This window comes from Maylandia zebra, linkage group LG23 (genome assembly GCF_041146795.1).
Source record: "Maylandia zebra isolate NMK-2024a linkage group LG23, Mzebra_GT3a, whole genome shotgun sequence".
Taxonomy (NCBI): Eukaryota; Metazoa; Chordata; class Actinopteri; order Cichliformes; family Cichlidae; genus Maylandia; species Maylandia zebra.
Window position 1 is genome coordinate 6,219,145 of NC_135188.1, and position 14,246 is coordinate 6,233,390.

At 40.9% G+C, this 14,246-nt stretch overlaps 1 protein-coding gene across 3 annotated transcripts in view; it reads left to right on the forward strand.

The window, feature by feature from the left end:
* ncanb (neurocan b) overlaps positions 1–14,246 on the forward strand; it is a 175,786-nt gene that overhangs the window by 27,005 nt on the left and 134,535 nt on the right. For all 3 annotated transcript variants that reach the window (XM_076880012.1, XM_076880011.1, XM_004554883.3), the window contains exon 2: positions 9,362–9,444. In XM_076880012.1, coding sequence (XP_076736127.1) covers positions 9,372–9,444 — 73 coding nt within the window. In that variant the 5' untranslated portion in view covers positions 9,362–9,371. The remainder of the gene's footprint in view (positions 1–9,361; positions 9,445–14,246) is intronic.

Below are 14,246 nucleotides of genomic sequence, written 5' to 3' on the forward strand. Positions count from 1 at the left end.
CACTCAGTGTCCAACTCAGGAAGAAGAATATTTATATTTTAATATTTTACAAAGCCCTTGTATATCTGCTACACTGTCAGACCAAATAATGTTATCTTCTGGATTAGCAAAGAATGATGCTAACGCTCACGCTCTAAAAGTAGAGCTGCACTCTTCAACTGGGTGGGGACCAGAATTGGCCAATTTTCAGTGTTCTTAATCATGACTGGCAAGTCTGCATCATACGTTTCATCCATGTGCAAACCAAGCAAATAGTTGCATATGCAATCACAGCTAAGTGGTAAAAGGTCATTAGTGTAGAAGCTTTTCACTGTGGGCAAAGACACAAACGTAGCCATGAAAACATTCTTAACAAGAAACCTAATCAGACACTTAAATCACATTTTAAAAGGCTTAAAGAGGAGAAATGGCCAAAGCTATAGATATCCACCTCAGAGCCCACTGTACGCCAGTGTCAAGGTGACGATGTGTGGCAGGCAGGATGTGGACCCAAACGCAAGACTCAAGACGAAGGAATAAACTCAAAACGGCAACTTTATTGCTGGAAAAACTTCACGTCAAGTACAAAACTAAACTAGGAACTGGAATCAAGAAACTCGAACACTAGGAAATAAACCAGGAACTGAGAACTAGGAATTAACTAAGAACACGAAGGGGGGGAAATACAGCATAGTGAGAGTACAACATGACAACGGACAGAGGAAAACACAGGGCTAAAATATACCAGTGAGTAATGAGGGAATGGAAAACAGGAGGAAAGCACAGCTGGGGCTAATCTGACATAACGAGACAAAGGAAACAAAGCAGAATACGCTAACATAGGACACAGACTGTCAAAGTAAAACAGGAAGCACAAGGCATTCACAAAGACGCAGACTAGAAAGAGACATGGAAACATGACAGACTCTGGAACAGAAGGAACACAAAGCGAAGAGACGAAAGTAACAAGACATGGGACACAGGGAAGAGATTAATTAATAAATAAGCTGGAGAAAAAAAACAAATGTCAGATACTTACATTATTGTTACTTACACTGTTTTGTTATATAAATCTGTCTAAAAGTGGGTGCACAGCAGCTCGTTTTCAGTTAATTACGTGTACCTTCTTTCTAATAGCAGAGCAATTTTCAATTATTTAAATGAGAGATGATCTTTAACTTACTACAAAATATTATTGTGAATTAAAAGAAACATTTATATTTGCTCGTGTAGGATCTTAAAAAAAAGAAAAAGCTCTTAAAAAGTCTGACTAGCTTATCCTAAAAAATCTAATTATAATAACTGCTATTGCTGTTATCCCATAGATTCAGTTCTTTCAGTGATGTCTCTCTCTCTCTCTCTTATAACGTCTATGGTTTGACCGTCAGTCAGCCAGAAACTGTGACACCAAAGGTCACAGTCCAGTCCAGTTCCCACTCAGGGGGCTGCAGTGTTAGCTGAGCCATACACACAAACATCCAACCCTTGTGAACATGATACAAACACACCATCTGTCCATCTGCATCCTGGTGACTTCACGGTTAAGTTTGTGTATGTGTGTTTCAGATGGATGTCTGTGTCTGGCAGTTGCAGCAATCGTGATGAGATGTAGACTGATTTAATTGCACATCAAAGCAGCAATTTACCCCTGCCACAGGGCTAGTGTGTGTGTGTGTGTGTGTGTGAGAGAGAGAGAGAGAGAGAGAGAGAGAGAGAGAGAGAGAGAGACCACCTATGCATAGTCTTCTCAGTGTGTTAATTGTGATATGGTTTAATGAAAAATATAAAAGTGGATTATATGGATCTCGCGTACACACACACACACATACACCGATTTTGTGTCATACTGGGGTGTTTCTATATAAATATTTCTCTTATTTTGGTCAACCCTCCCAGAATGGCTTCTCAGCTTCCTTTTGAAAATACAAGGGACAATTAGATAAGTCCCTAAACGACAGGCAGCTCTCATCCCTCTGTTAATTAGTCTGCTCTCTCTGTGTGGCTGACTTGCATGATGAGGGAGGTGGAGGAATGAAGGAAGGAGAAGGAGCATGTGTATCACCAAGGGAGGAAGGATGGAGTATTCAAACTCATCCATCATAGACAACTGAAACAACTGTGATGGCAGTACTGGGTTTAGTTCATTAAAATCCTAAACTTTAATAAATGTGTATCACAGGAATAATTATCAGAGTATTGATATGAATATTGATCAGATGAGAAAATCACATCTAAAATGATCTAATTTATTCTCAGTGCAGCTAATTTTGCTCCACAACTCTTCATATGCATTGCATACTTTTGCAGATTTGATAGCATTACATCATGTCACAATACTAAAAATAGAGGAGAATACACCAGCCACCCTTTTCTGTAACCCATCATGCCTGTGGTGTGGTGGTTGAAAAGCAAAACTCGAGTCAACTCATGCTACTGTACATACTGTATGATTGTGCTGATCTATAGACTGCTGCTCTATTTATTCTAATGGGAGAATCTGGTGCACAGTTGATAGTGCTGGTTTACTGACCAGCTCCTTGGCCTTTGCCTCAGCATGATTTAGTGCCGCTGCTCTGCTGACATTGATTAACTGAGGAGTCTTTACAACCTACAGTCAACATCCTGGATTTACTGTATCCCATTCGTCCCTGGATCCTGAAAACAGACCAAAAAAGGGACAAATTGAGAGAGGAAACACAAAGACGTACGAGCTGGAGTCAGATGACAGAGAAGAAACAATGTAGAAAAGAGAGAATAAGAGAGTGAAAGAAGTAAAGAGAGGAAAAATCTTGGCAGCTTTCCCAGAGAAGTATGTCCTTCTCCAAGACCTGCTGTAATAAACTGATAACATCCTTTCAGCACCGCCATGTACAGTGGTATACAAAATATGTTTGAGCCTGTGTTTAGTAGCTATATTGAGAGGAGGATGGTTTATATAGATAAATAGATAGATAGATAGATAGTCTAAACGAGCCCTGACGGCAGATGCAACTTTGCCTCTCGTGTTCAAGGTGTTGAAACCATTTCTTTCCTACACCCTGCCTCAAGCTACATTTACTATTCCAGGCGAAGGCAAGTAAGCGGCCAAGGGGACCTTGATGTCACCAGAACAAGTTTAACATTTGCCACCATATAAAGTGGCTTTGCAGGCAGGCCAATGAGAAGCCTCAGACATTTGAAAATTGCCTGGCCACCCTTCCCGCACATAAAAAGCTTTCTGTCACCTCATTTTTCAGGAGAATCTCTCACTCTGTTCCTCCCTCTCTCTGTTCGTTACCTTTCTCTTTCTATCGTTCACTCTTGCCCTTTTTTATTCACATGTAGGATGAGCTCGCCTTTTCTGGCCACAGAGAGCAAGGTAATATGTTTTAGAGAAAGTAATGGGAGATATTCCACTTCCAGCTGACTCTTTAACAGGAGCTCGGGTTGTGGTGGCTGGTGTGTGGGTGCGCTGTATGAATGAGGGAGACCAGGGTGGCTTTCAGCTGTAAGTAATGGCTTTCTGTATGGTTCTGGGCAGCCCTGAAGCCTATTCCCACTCGGCACCATCAGGGTGCTCAGCAGTGTCAGCCCTGCTTTCTATAGCATAGAAGCTCTTTCTCTTTTTTTTAACCTGTCCTTTGCCACTCAGACCATCGTGTTTATTGAAAATTTGAGGAATCGCAGCAGAAAAGCATCTAAATGCAAACATTCAGACAGACAAATGGACTTGATAAAAACACCTGTCTGGGTTTGGGTAAGTGTGCGCACGCAGTTTTGTGCAGTAAAACACAGTAATTGACAACACTTTTCAGCTCTGAGGCACACAATGGTGGAGGAAGCGCAGTCTCATCCTTGCTTTTTATTCCCTCTTCCTTCATGGCTTTTATCCCTCTGTCCCTCTTGTCCCAACTCCTGATTAACTGCACCTTTTCATATGAGTACGAGGAGCTCCTCATTCATGTCCTACAGAGCCTATTAAAAAATAATCTGCATTCGTGTGGGACCTTTAAATATAACAATTAGAGTTCTTTGTAAAATAAAATGCCTCACTTGCAATATCAAAAGAAAAGCGAACAATAAGAAAAACAAAAGCATGAAACTCTTTGTTTAAAAAAAAAAAAGGCACAAATTATCTACAAAAAGCATTCAAGTGTGTCCTGAGTTGAGATGTATGCGCAGGTGTATGCACTAATGAGTTTATATCAAGTGCATGTCTGCATTCGAGTGCGTGCGAGCAAGCATCTGTTCATGTCATCCACACTTCATTCACACTCTTAGCACACAGGTATATCCACATTCCCATAGGTATTTTAAACATTACTTATTCAGTGTTCATAATATTCCAGGCTTCATTTTAATGCAGATCAGTTCTCCTCCCTCATAAACAGTGCCTTCTTCAGACTTTCAGATTCTAAGGAAAATTTTATTGCCTGTATTTGCACTGTTGGCATGCATACGTGCGTGCGTGTGTGTGTGTGTGTGTGTGTGTGTGTGTGTGTGTGAGAGAGAGAGACAGAGAGAGAGAGAGAGAGAGAGACAGAGAGAGAGAGATGGAATAAACCTGTCTCTGAGTTAACCTGTGTGTCTAAGCCCATATGGTGGTTTCTTAATCTCATGGCAACTTTTGCGTTTTGGGAGTCTTGCCATATTCCCTCACCCTGGTCTACGAGCTTCTGTTCCCTTCCAAGCATATACAGAGAGTGCAGGCATAGCAAAGCATCAGGGGAAATTTATGGCTGCTTAAGATTCAAGTTCCCCTCTCATCCACTCAGGCTTGGCATTTGAGTTGGGCTGAAATAAGCCTTGGCTTTCTCAGTACCGTTTTTGTTTCTCTGTGCCTTTTCACACTTTGTTTACCTCACTTCCTTTCGCTTTTATTTCAGCTACCTGCCCATTTTTCTTCCTCTCTCAATTTGGATGGTAATTGAGGAGTTATCAATGAGTCATCTCAATTGTCAGCTGTACAACTTATTCTCTTCCAGCACACAGTATATGTTCCTTTTTTCTTTCATTCTTTTTTCTTGTCTGAACAGCCGTACGGTCCTGCTGTTTTGCCTCATACAGGTTTTATAAGCTGGAATATAGCCACCCACTCAGCCATTGTTTTTATTTAGGTGTTTCATGCTGTAGCTCGCCAGCAACAAAAGAAACCCACCCAAGGATAACACATGCTTCAAGACAGGTGCAAACACAGAACAGTCCCCTTTTGTGCAGAAAATGTGAAGTGCTGAAGCCATTTATGTATGACACAGCGTGACAGGTTGCTTGCTAAAACCTTGGTAATATCCTCCTGGAAGGAAAACAGCCCTTTGTCACTCGAAGGGTAGCCTCATTTTTCACTCTAAGGGACTTATACACAGACACTGATGGGACTAACTCCCCCTGTGAAACCAGCATTAATGTGTGTGTGAATGTGTGTGCATGTGTGCTGCGGGGACAACAGAAGTGTGTGGCGATGGAGTGACAGGCAGCCCGAGTGATTAATGTGCCTCCTTAATAATGCAGCATGGCGAGGAAAGAGTGTTGCGACAATTTGAGAAAAGCAAATAAATGAAGCAAGATCAAACTTGTGTGTGAGAAAAACACACACAAAAAAAGACTTCTTTGAGCCATGGGTAAAGATGGTGGCAGACGTAGACTGGCAGCTAATTTTATCCAAATATAGATAGACAGAAAAAGGTAGAAGGTGAGATTAAGATGGAACGACAGATGGATTGAGCAAGTCATCCATGAAAGGCTGAGGTTGGACCAAGGTCTTTGGAACTGAAAGGAAAATGCGACAGCTTGGCTCTGTATCTTTCTTTCAGGATGTCTCTGTATTTTTGTCGGTCTGTCTGTAACCATCTAGCTGTCTGTCTTATCTACAGTATCTGTGACAGGCATGGTGGGGAACAGGGCACATCTCTGACATGCTGAGATCTGGCTGAATCTTTCCTGCTGATATTACCACACAGCAGGAGAGATCATACTGACTTTCAGTTGCGATTAGTCAGCTTCGGTTGGAAGACTTTCTAATAGCATTAATAAATCAAGGAATCTCTGTATGTTTTTCTGCCTTTATTTTCTTTGCATATCTCATTAGCTATTCACCCGATCCACTTCACACTTATATTATGGGGGACCTAGATAAGTGAAGCGTCAGCTTTGAGGCTGTATAGATGAGGGGCTGGGCGGTAAAGGTAGTATTTGTAGGTTCTTATGCTAGATTTATTACTTCCTGTCTGTGATCTCATATAACATATTCAAGTCACATAGTTCAAAAAATAAACCTTCATTGACTTGTTGTCATTTATTCTCCTTTTTTGGTAGGAAAAATCATATTAAAAGTAGCTGAACTCTTTTAGTCTTTCAGTTTCTCAGCATCTCTCAACGTGTACTCAGCACAAAATGATGTCTTTAATATTTAACTATCAGACCAGCTAATATTCAGGCTCCATACATAGTGAACTCTGCTGCACCTATTTAGTAATTAAACAGCCCTGATTCTGACTGGAATTTGCCTGAGTTCAATATATAAATGTGGAGCCAAGACTGGAGCCAAATTCACATGGATCAGAATATTTTTCTTGCATCCCCCAAACTCTTGATGGAGAATTTACGCTGCTGAATTTAGACTCGATGTGGGAGTTTAATGTCAGGTCTGACTCAAGTGAGCTGATGTTTTCAAAGGACAGTCTCAGCATGTTGTCTGGAACATACTTTGTAGAAAGCACTTAGAATACAGATGTAGAAAACCGCTCTCACTTATACAACATTGTCCTAGAATCCTTGTAACAGCCAGAGTCCTATTGTGGATATACAAGAGATAACCTTGCATCACAAAAGAGGAGAGAGGAGGAGAAAGGAGGGCACAGCGGTCTATAGAAAGGTGTGATGTACCAATGCAAAGCATTAACGTTGTCCTGGAAGAGTTTAATACACAATTTGCAGAAAAGGGCATACTAAGATAAAATGTTGTACTTTTTATTTACTATAGCTTTGTGGAGGCCTTAAATTTAAAATGCAAAGGGAATGAAAAGCAAACACCATGAAAAAAGTGAAGGAACGATGGATAGTAGACTAAATGTAGAGATGATGGTTGGGTAAAATAAAAGGAAGCGATGAAAATGGTTGGTCACAGTAAACAAAATTGTGACCGGAGAGTGCACATGAGTAGCTGCTAATGATTAACAGCTTTGATAAACTGAGGAGGGAAAGACACAAGAAAGAGTCAAACCTAGCAACCAGTGAAGGAAAAATAAAGCACAATATCAAACTATGATGAATATGGAGCTGCAAGACAGAAGGAACAGAGGTGGAAAGGAAGATTCATGAATGCACTGGAGGAAGATGTGGCTCAGTATACATGAAGAGGATGCAAGAGATAGGGTGAGATGGAGGCAGATGACCTGCTGTGGCAGAAGCTTAAACTGTGACTGTGTAATTACTTAAGCAATTTTGAAAACAATATGCTTTTATTTTAGAATTAATTAAAAAAGTTCCGAATGTTAGAAAATACAGCACCAAGCCAAAATAGCAATTAAGATAGACTTTTAATACATGCTGTTTGGACTTGCAGAGTCTTCTGTGTATATTCTCATGAAAGTTGAAATTAAATACCTGATGCTGATCTAGCTTTTCTAAAAAAAAAAAAAAAAAAAGAAAAGAAGAAAAAACAGATCAGTTCAGTTAAATTGAACTTGTATTGTGATGCCTGTCCTGCACATAATTAAGGCTGCAGGCTTTTAATAATTACTTTCAGAGAGTTTTGTAAAATAGCTGCATTTATTTGCCTTAACCATTTGCTATCAAGCAGGATTTTACAATGGTTCAGCTTCAAAAATGTTCTTTTTGCAAACTTGCTGTTTTGACGTGTGCTGCCACCGTGGACATTGAGCTGTTGCAGAGCATATGTATTTGGTATGAGGTCAGTGTTTTTGTCCTTGGCTGTAACGTTGAGATTGAGTCAGAGAGACCAGCGCTGCCGTAACTGACACTGGTTATCTATGTCCTGCATCTCTGCGACCAGCCACTAAATCCTCCTCCATCCCTCCCACCCAGCTCCTCTCCTGCCCTCAGGCCCCGCTCGGCCTGCCATGTCTCCAGAGATGCCATACTCATTATTTACACCCGGGACCCAACAGCAGGAGGCCGACTTACCTCATTTGGTCTCCATCCCCTTGCTTTTGTGACTTAAAGACATTATGTTATAGTCACATATACATAAATAAATGCTCAGATAATAGTGTTACTTGAGCCTTGTTTGTATGGTCGTCCATCTCTTGTTTTCTTGTTGGCTGCTGTAAACTCTCGGACAACTACGATGAAAAATACAAAAGGTTGCAAAGATCTTGGCAAGAGAGAAAAAATATTCAGTCCTGTGATGTACACTGGCATTGGGTAGTCATTATCAGCATGTTTTAGTTCCTATACTCCTTGAATTTTAAAGTGAAAGCTAAGCCAGCATCGGTGTAAGTCACAAATATCCCTAGTTATTTAAAAAATGTTTTCCAGATAAACTTATACAGACATACCATAGACACCTCCTGTCAACCTACCTCTCAAATACATAGCTTTTTTTGTTGAATGTGGCAGACTCGATCCTGCTTTGATTCAGCAGAGTTTTCAGCAGGCAGTGTGGAACAAGCGAACCCAGAGGTCCATCATGTTAGATTTGGCTCTAGTATCCTTATCTATCTATTTTTATTCTTGAAATCCATCAGCATCTCTTCCTCTTCTTCAGCATTTTTCCCAAAAAGTCTCTTTTGCTTTCCCCCCCTCCATTAAACCTTTGAACAGCTTGCTATATCAAGCAAGCCATTAGGCACATTATATAGTTAATATTTTTTACCAGAATTTTCATCACATCTATTGCCAGTTGGTTGATGGCTTAGTGCGCAAAGATGGTATGGCATGGTTTTTGAGAGCTTGGATATAAGGTGAAAATTTATGCCATGAAATATTCTGAGAAAGAAGCACATATTGGGATAGATTTAAAGATAAAAGGTAAATCTCAGCCTGTACATTTAATTCTGAGCAATAGCTATTTGTGAAGTGTAAAGATAATCATCTATTTCTTTATTGTACTTCAAAAGGATTAAACACAATGGTCACATCAAGTCGAGGTATTTATTACATAGCCTTTAAAAGCCTTTAATCACCATTGTCTGAAAAGGCTTCAGAAGACTTTATCCCACCCACATTACGAAACAGCAAATTAAACTGAAGAATGAACTGTATGTGTGTCCTAAGGCCTTCACTGAGCAACAGGGGGGGAAAAAATCCCTTGAAAAGGAATTATTAATGATGACTCATCCAAGCATGTCTTGTGTATTAGAAGAACTTCACAAGGGCAATGTGTTGATTACAGTTTCCTTTGTGTACTCACATTTCCTCCCTCTCTCTTCATCTCTGTCTCCAGGTGCAGCAGGATGCAGGGCTTACTGCCTGTTTGTGGACCGCAGCTCCTGCTGGCCCTCCTTCTGCTTCAAACTGCGGTCTGGGGTGAGTCCTCATTAAACTGTGGGCAATCCCCATCGTCTGACCTAGAGTGCATGTAATACAGAACTTTCTGATAACCATCTGCACACATAGCCATTAAACCAGTGTCTCGGAAATCTTCCCAGAAGCTAAAGTTTCTACAAATTTTCTCTTACGTGTATTAGATTAATTATAAACAATTAAATCACAAGATTTAGGTTCTCTGATACACAGACAACTCTTGCCTCACTTTTCTGACCCAGAAGTTATATTCGAGTTTTATATCTTTTGTTTCTTAGCAGTAGCTGATAATGGCTAGCTGTGCCAATTAAGGACAATATAATATGGATAATAGCTATAGTCATTTAGATGTGGCCAATTTGTGAAATATTGCGTGTTGTGAGCAGTAGCCCTCCGCAGCTATCTTCAAGGAGATTAAAAAACCACATCTCTTTACATTTCTCATTAGCTCTTCTCGGTCATGCTGACATTTTCTTTGTCAGTGTGTCCATTTCCCTCTAATTCTGTAGCCGCGCTCACGATGTGAATGCTTGGCAGACCTTCACCACCAGCCCACTTACTTTCATTTCATCTGCTCGTAATTACCCCAATGGCTCATTCAAGAGGAGCTTGAAAGGATGAGAAGTACAACAGAAATCACATCTGAGATCTCCGAAGCTAGCTTTCACCCTCTCAGCCATTTTAGAGAGACTGAAATGATTTTGATTGAGATTTGATAAGTCTCTGAGATATTTATTTCTAATATAAATTTGCAGAGCTCATTAAACTTTTCTTTGATTGGGCTCAAAAGCTGGACTTTACGATCCTAATCCTCTCATTATGTGTCAGCGAGTTAGCCAAACTTTTGAATGTTTGTTTTACTGACTCACTAAACCTTTGAGTTTAGAAAAGGACATCGTGACAGAGAAACATGTAATTGGGTGTATGAAAAGAAATCATCCATACAGTTAAGACGGAACTCTAAGTCTTGTCAGCCTGTACGCCTAATCTGGTTAACTGCTATCTTATCTGTCTGTTTAGTAGTGTTATCTGTCCATTACAAGGACACAGTATGCAATACAAGGATCTACAACCCACGGTACTTCTTTGCCCTCTCCAAACTCTCCTTGTACACTCCTGCTGTGTATCTGTGTGTATCTGCATGTGCTGGTGTGTATGTAGGACAGACTGCACGCCCCCTCACTGCTCTCAGTGGCCTCCCCAACCGTCTGCTCAGTGTATTGCATTGTTTCTGCCTTCTGTGCAAGAAAAAAAAATCTACTGTCCTGGCAGCAGGGCCTTTCTGTGACTCAGGGCTCTGATTCCACAGCAGAGAGATGATGAAAATGCAGCCAACTCTTCTGTCTTTCTCTGTGTGTATTTGTTTGTGTGAAAGCCTCAGGTTACATCTGCCAGGTAGTTGCAGCCAACTTACAGAGAACTGTAGCCCGCACACACACAGAGCATCTCCAAGGAGTCTGATAACACACTCGTGACAATTCAGAGTGTGTATGTCATGCGAGAAGACACTCCCTGCTTCTGTTTTGGAGTTTTGGAGGAGTTTTTGAGGCCATCAACATTGCCTGTTCTCGCTTTCTTTTTTTCCTCCTTGCATTTTGTGCTTTTTTCCACTTGAGTGGCTCTGGAAATAGTCAATGGTAGGGGACTACTGGGAGGGGTGGCACTAAAGCTCACCCTGTGACACTTTGCTTGACAGCCCTGAAATGGAAAGATGGTGGGGAAGGAACAGATTAGGTGTGAGCTTTTTGCACGTGTCTGTCTGTGTGTTGGCGATAGTGTGAGCTTGCCTTGCACTCCTGTACAAACGCTGATATACTTGTATATATGCATGTTTATGAATTTTAAAATGTCGGCAGTGTGCCAAGCAAGATAAAGGTATCATTATGCCTCAGAAGGTCCAAAATTAGTCATGGCAGCAGCCTCAGGGAAGTTAGTGTGAAGCCTGACATGGCCTGGTAAAAGTCAGCTCAGGCACAGAGAGCTACAGTGAGAGGGTTAATAACTGTCACCTAGGAAGGCGGAGGAGACAAAGCATGTAGTCAGATTTAGAAAGGATTTAAGGCATGATTTAAGATTACAGTAGGTATGGGGGAATATACCTGATCACAAAATACCCAGGGAGTTGGTAACGAGGGTCATTTACTTTAATCACCCGCTTAAATAGATTTGTTTGATTTGATTGTTGCTTGCTGGCATCGTGACTTGTGCAATAAGTTGAGCTGTTGCTTTCATGGTAAGGCAAGGCATGGGAGAGAGTGTCTGGCACCGTCAAGTCCTGCATTGCACGAGCGCTAGAGGATGGCACTGGTTCAGATGGTAAGAACAATTTGTGGAGTGACACAGTTTGCTGTGTATGATAGTCTTTTTCAACGCTGGACATTAAACAGCCAAAATGCCTCCACATTCCCATATTCCGTCTTTTCTACAGTGCCCTCTTTTGGGACATGTGAGCCTTGAGCTGCGTCAATTGGGGTGCCATGTTTGGTAACGTTGTTTTTGTCTTTTATCTCGCTCACACTCCTAATGTACTGGTGTACATTAACATTAGTAGAAGTGGTACTCTTGCAGGCTGTGCCTCAAACCTACCCTCACGTGGCTTTAACTGTATTCAGACCACATGCCTGGTTCAGGATGGGACTGTTAAATTAGAGCTTTTCAAAACCAAACCCTAGTGAGCAGTCTGGAAATAGCAGCAGCACTATAAGCAGTCCAGAATTGCATAGGAAGGTTGCCTTGAAGAAGCGATTGGTCACATTTAGATCATATATGTTTTTTGCCTTTTATGATTATGCTTCTTGTACAGAAAAAAAACGTGCCTGGCTCTAACCAGGTCAATAAGCACTGTGTTCATTTATCAAGGCTTAATTATAACAGACGTGCATTAGATAAATTCCCACCCTGCAAATTTCACAGCACAAAATAAATCCATCTTTAATCCAAACTCTGGCTGTTTGAACACTATTATAGTTTCGAACACAAGTCACAGTTATTCTTTCTCACTTGATCTGATTGTTGCAAACTCTGCTTTCCGCTGCAGTGTGATCATTCAGAAGGCTGACTTGCTCAACAAAGCACCGACTGTCTGCGTTTAGTTACAAGCAGATAAAATATCTGTTAAGATCCAAGTAGAAAGATTTCTGCAGGTGACATTTAGAGGAAGGAATAAATGTCTGAGACGCAACGTCAGTCGGCCATTCATTTCAGCCAGTATATCAAACTGAGCATAATCTTAACTTTATTGTATAGCCACATTGTATATTCCTGTTACATAGCACAGCATCAGTTCAGTCTAAATATCAGAAATGTTTTCCTGATTTGTCTCATCTGTTCTGTCTTGTTTTCGCTAAGACTGTGGATTCGCTCTATCTTCCGTCTGTAAATCTTTTTTCCTTCGCACAACTGGTAACATTAGCACACATCTCTGGCAGAGACATAAAGCAGCTAAAATGCAAAATGCTGCTCATTAGTGTGACATGTCAAGTGGCAGAAACAGTTTGTGAAAAAGAAATCCTTTTGCAGAGGATACATTTTACAAATCAGGAACATAACAAAATACATGTCTGCATATGGCTGCTGTTAATTAAGTAAGACAGGAATTTGCAATTAGTGCATGTGTACATTCTCCTGTCTGTCACATTAGGTTTTGTTTCCAAAGGCTACTTTTCATTAATTTTAGTCTAGCTTTGAAATAGGATTAGGATTTATATGAAGAAAAGCCAAACTGAGAAAAATGAGGAGCAGGCGTTAAGAGAGAAAGAAGTCGGTTAGGCAGAAAAGCATAGGTGGTATATAATAAGAGCACAAAATACCCAATGGATGGAGAAGAAAGACGTGAGCGCAATAGGAAAGAAAACATCAAGAAGCTGAGGAGGACTCCTGGAAACAAGTGGGAGTTGAAGGGATGTTTTGGTGGAAGATATCATGAGAGAGAATGTCAGCAAGAAGACATTAATTCCAAACCCTGCATGATGTCCGCCTGGCAGATCTGGTGTGCTTAGAGAGGTGACATGAATGTGCATGGACACAGACACACACACATACACACAGACACAGAAAACTTAGTGTGTCTTTGAATGTCTTTGGTTTAGAAGATCCAACTGTTTGTGTAACTTTGTATATTTACAGTGTGCGTCTCTGCAGATGAGACTGTGTACTTCCTGTAGGGGTAGTGCAGCTGCACTGCAGTGAAACACACACCACTGATCAAACACGATGGAAAAATGAGGAAACCAGCCCTTCGTTTAATTTACATTATACAGTACATAGCATCAGATCTGCTCTTTGAGGAGGCCACCGACAACGCACACAGTTAAAGTGTGTATGCATGTGTGAGCGCGCGTGTGAGTGTGCTTTTAATCAGAAGCTTCTTCCCGCCTTTTTTTGCACTTGTGGCGCCTCTGTTGCCATGGTTATGGTTTCTTGGCTTGGACAGGGCGGCATCAGCCTCAGCGTCGTTTACTGTGCTCTTCGTAAGCGATAACGTGGCAGTGCTTAAGGATCAGCCATCGCCGTTTTCATGTTATTCATCTTGTTCTCTCCATTTGTCTTTGTGCATCATCCAAGGTCTTTTTCAAAGGATGCATTTCTTCACAACCAACAAAGAAAACCCCAAAACAATAAAGACAGCAAACGAAATGCTCTCAGGAAAACAAAACTAACCCCCACTTACCACCATTGCCCTTGACGTGTTTTATTCACACAGAAGGCAAAACTTATACAGCTTCCACTTGCTCTAAAAAGTTCGACTTTACCCTCTTTCTTTTGTTTTCCCTGTTTACCAAAGAAACTTACCACAGTAAAATACA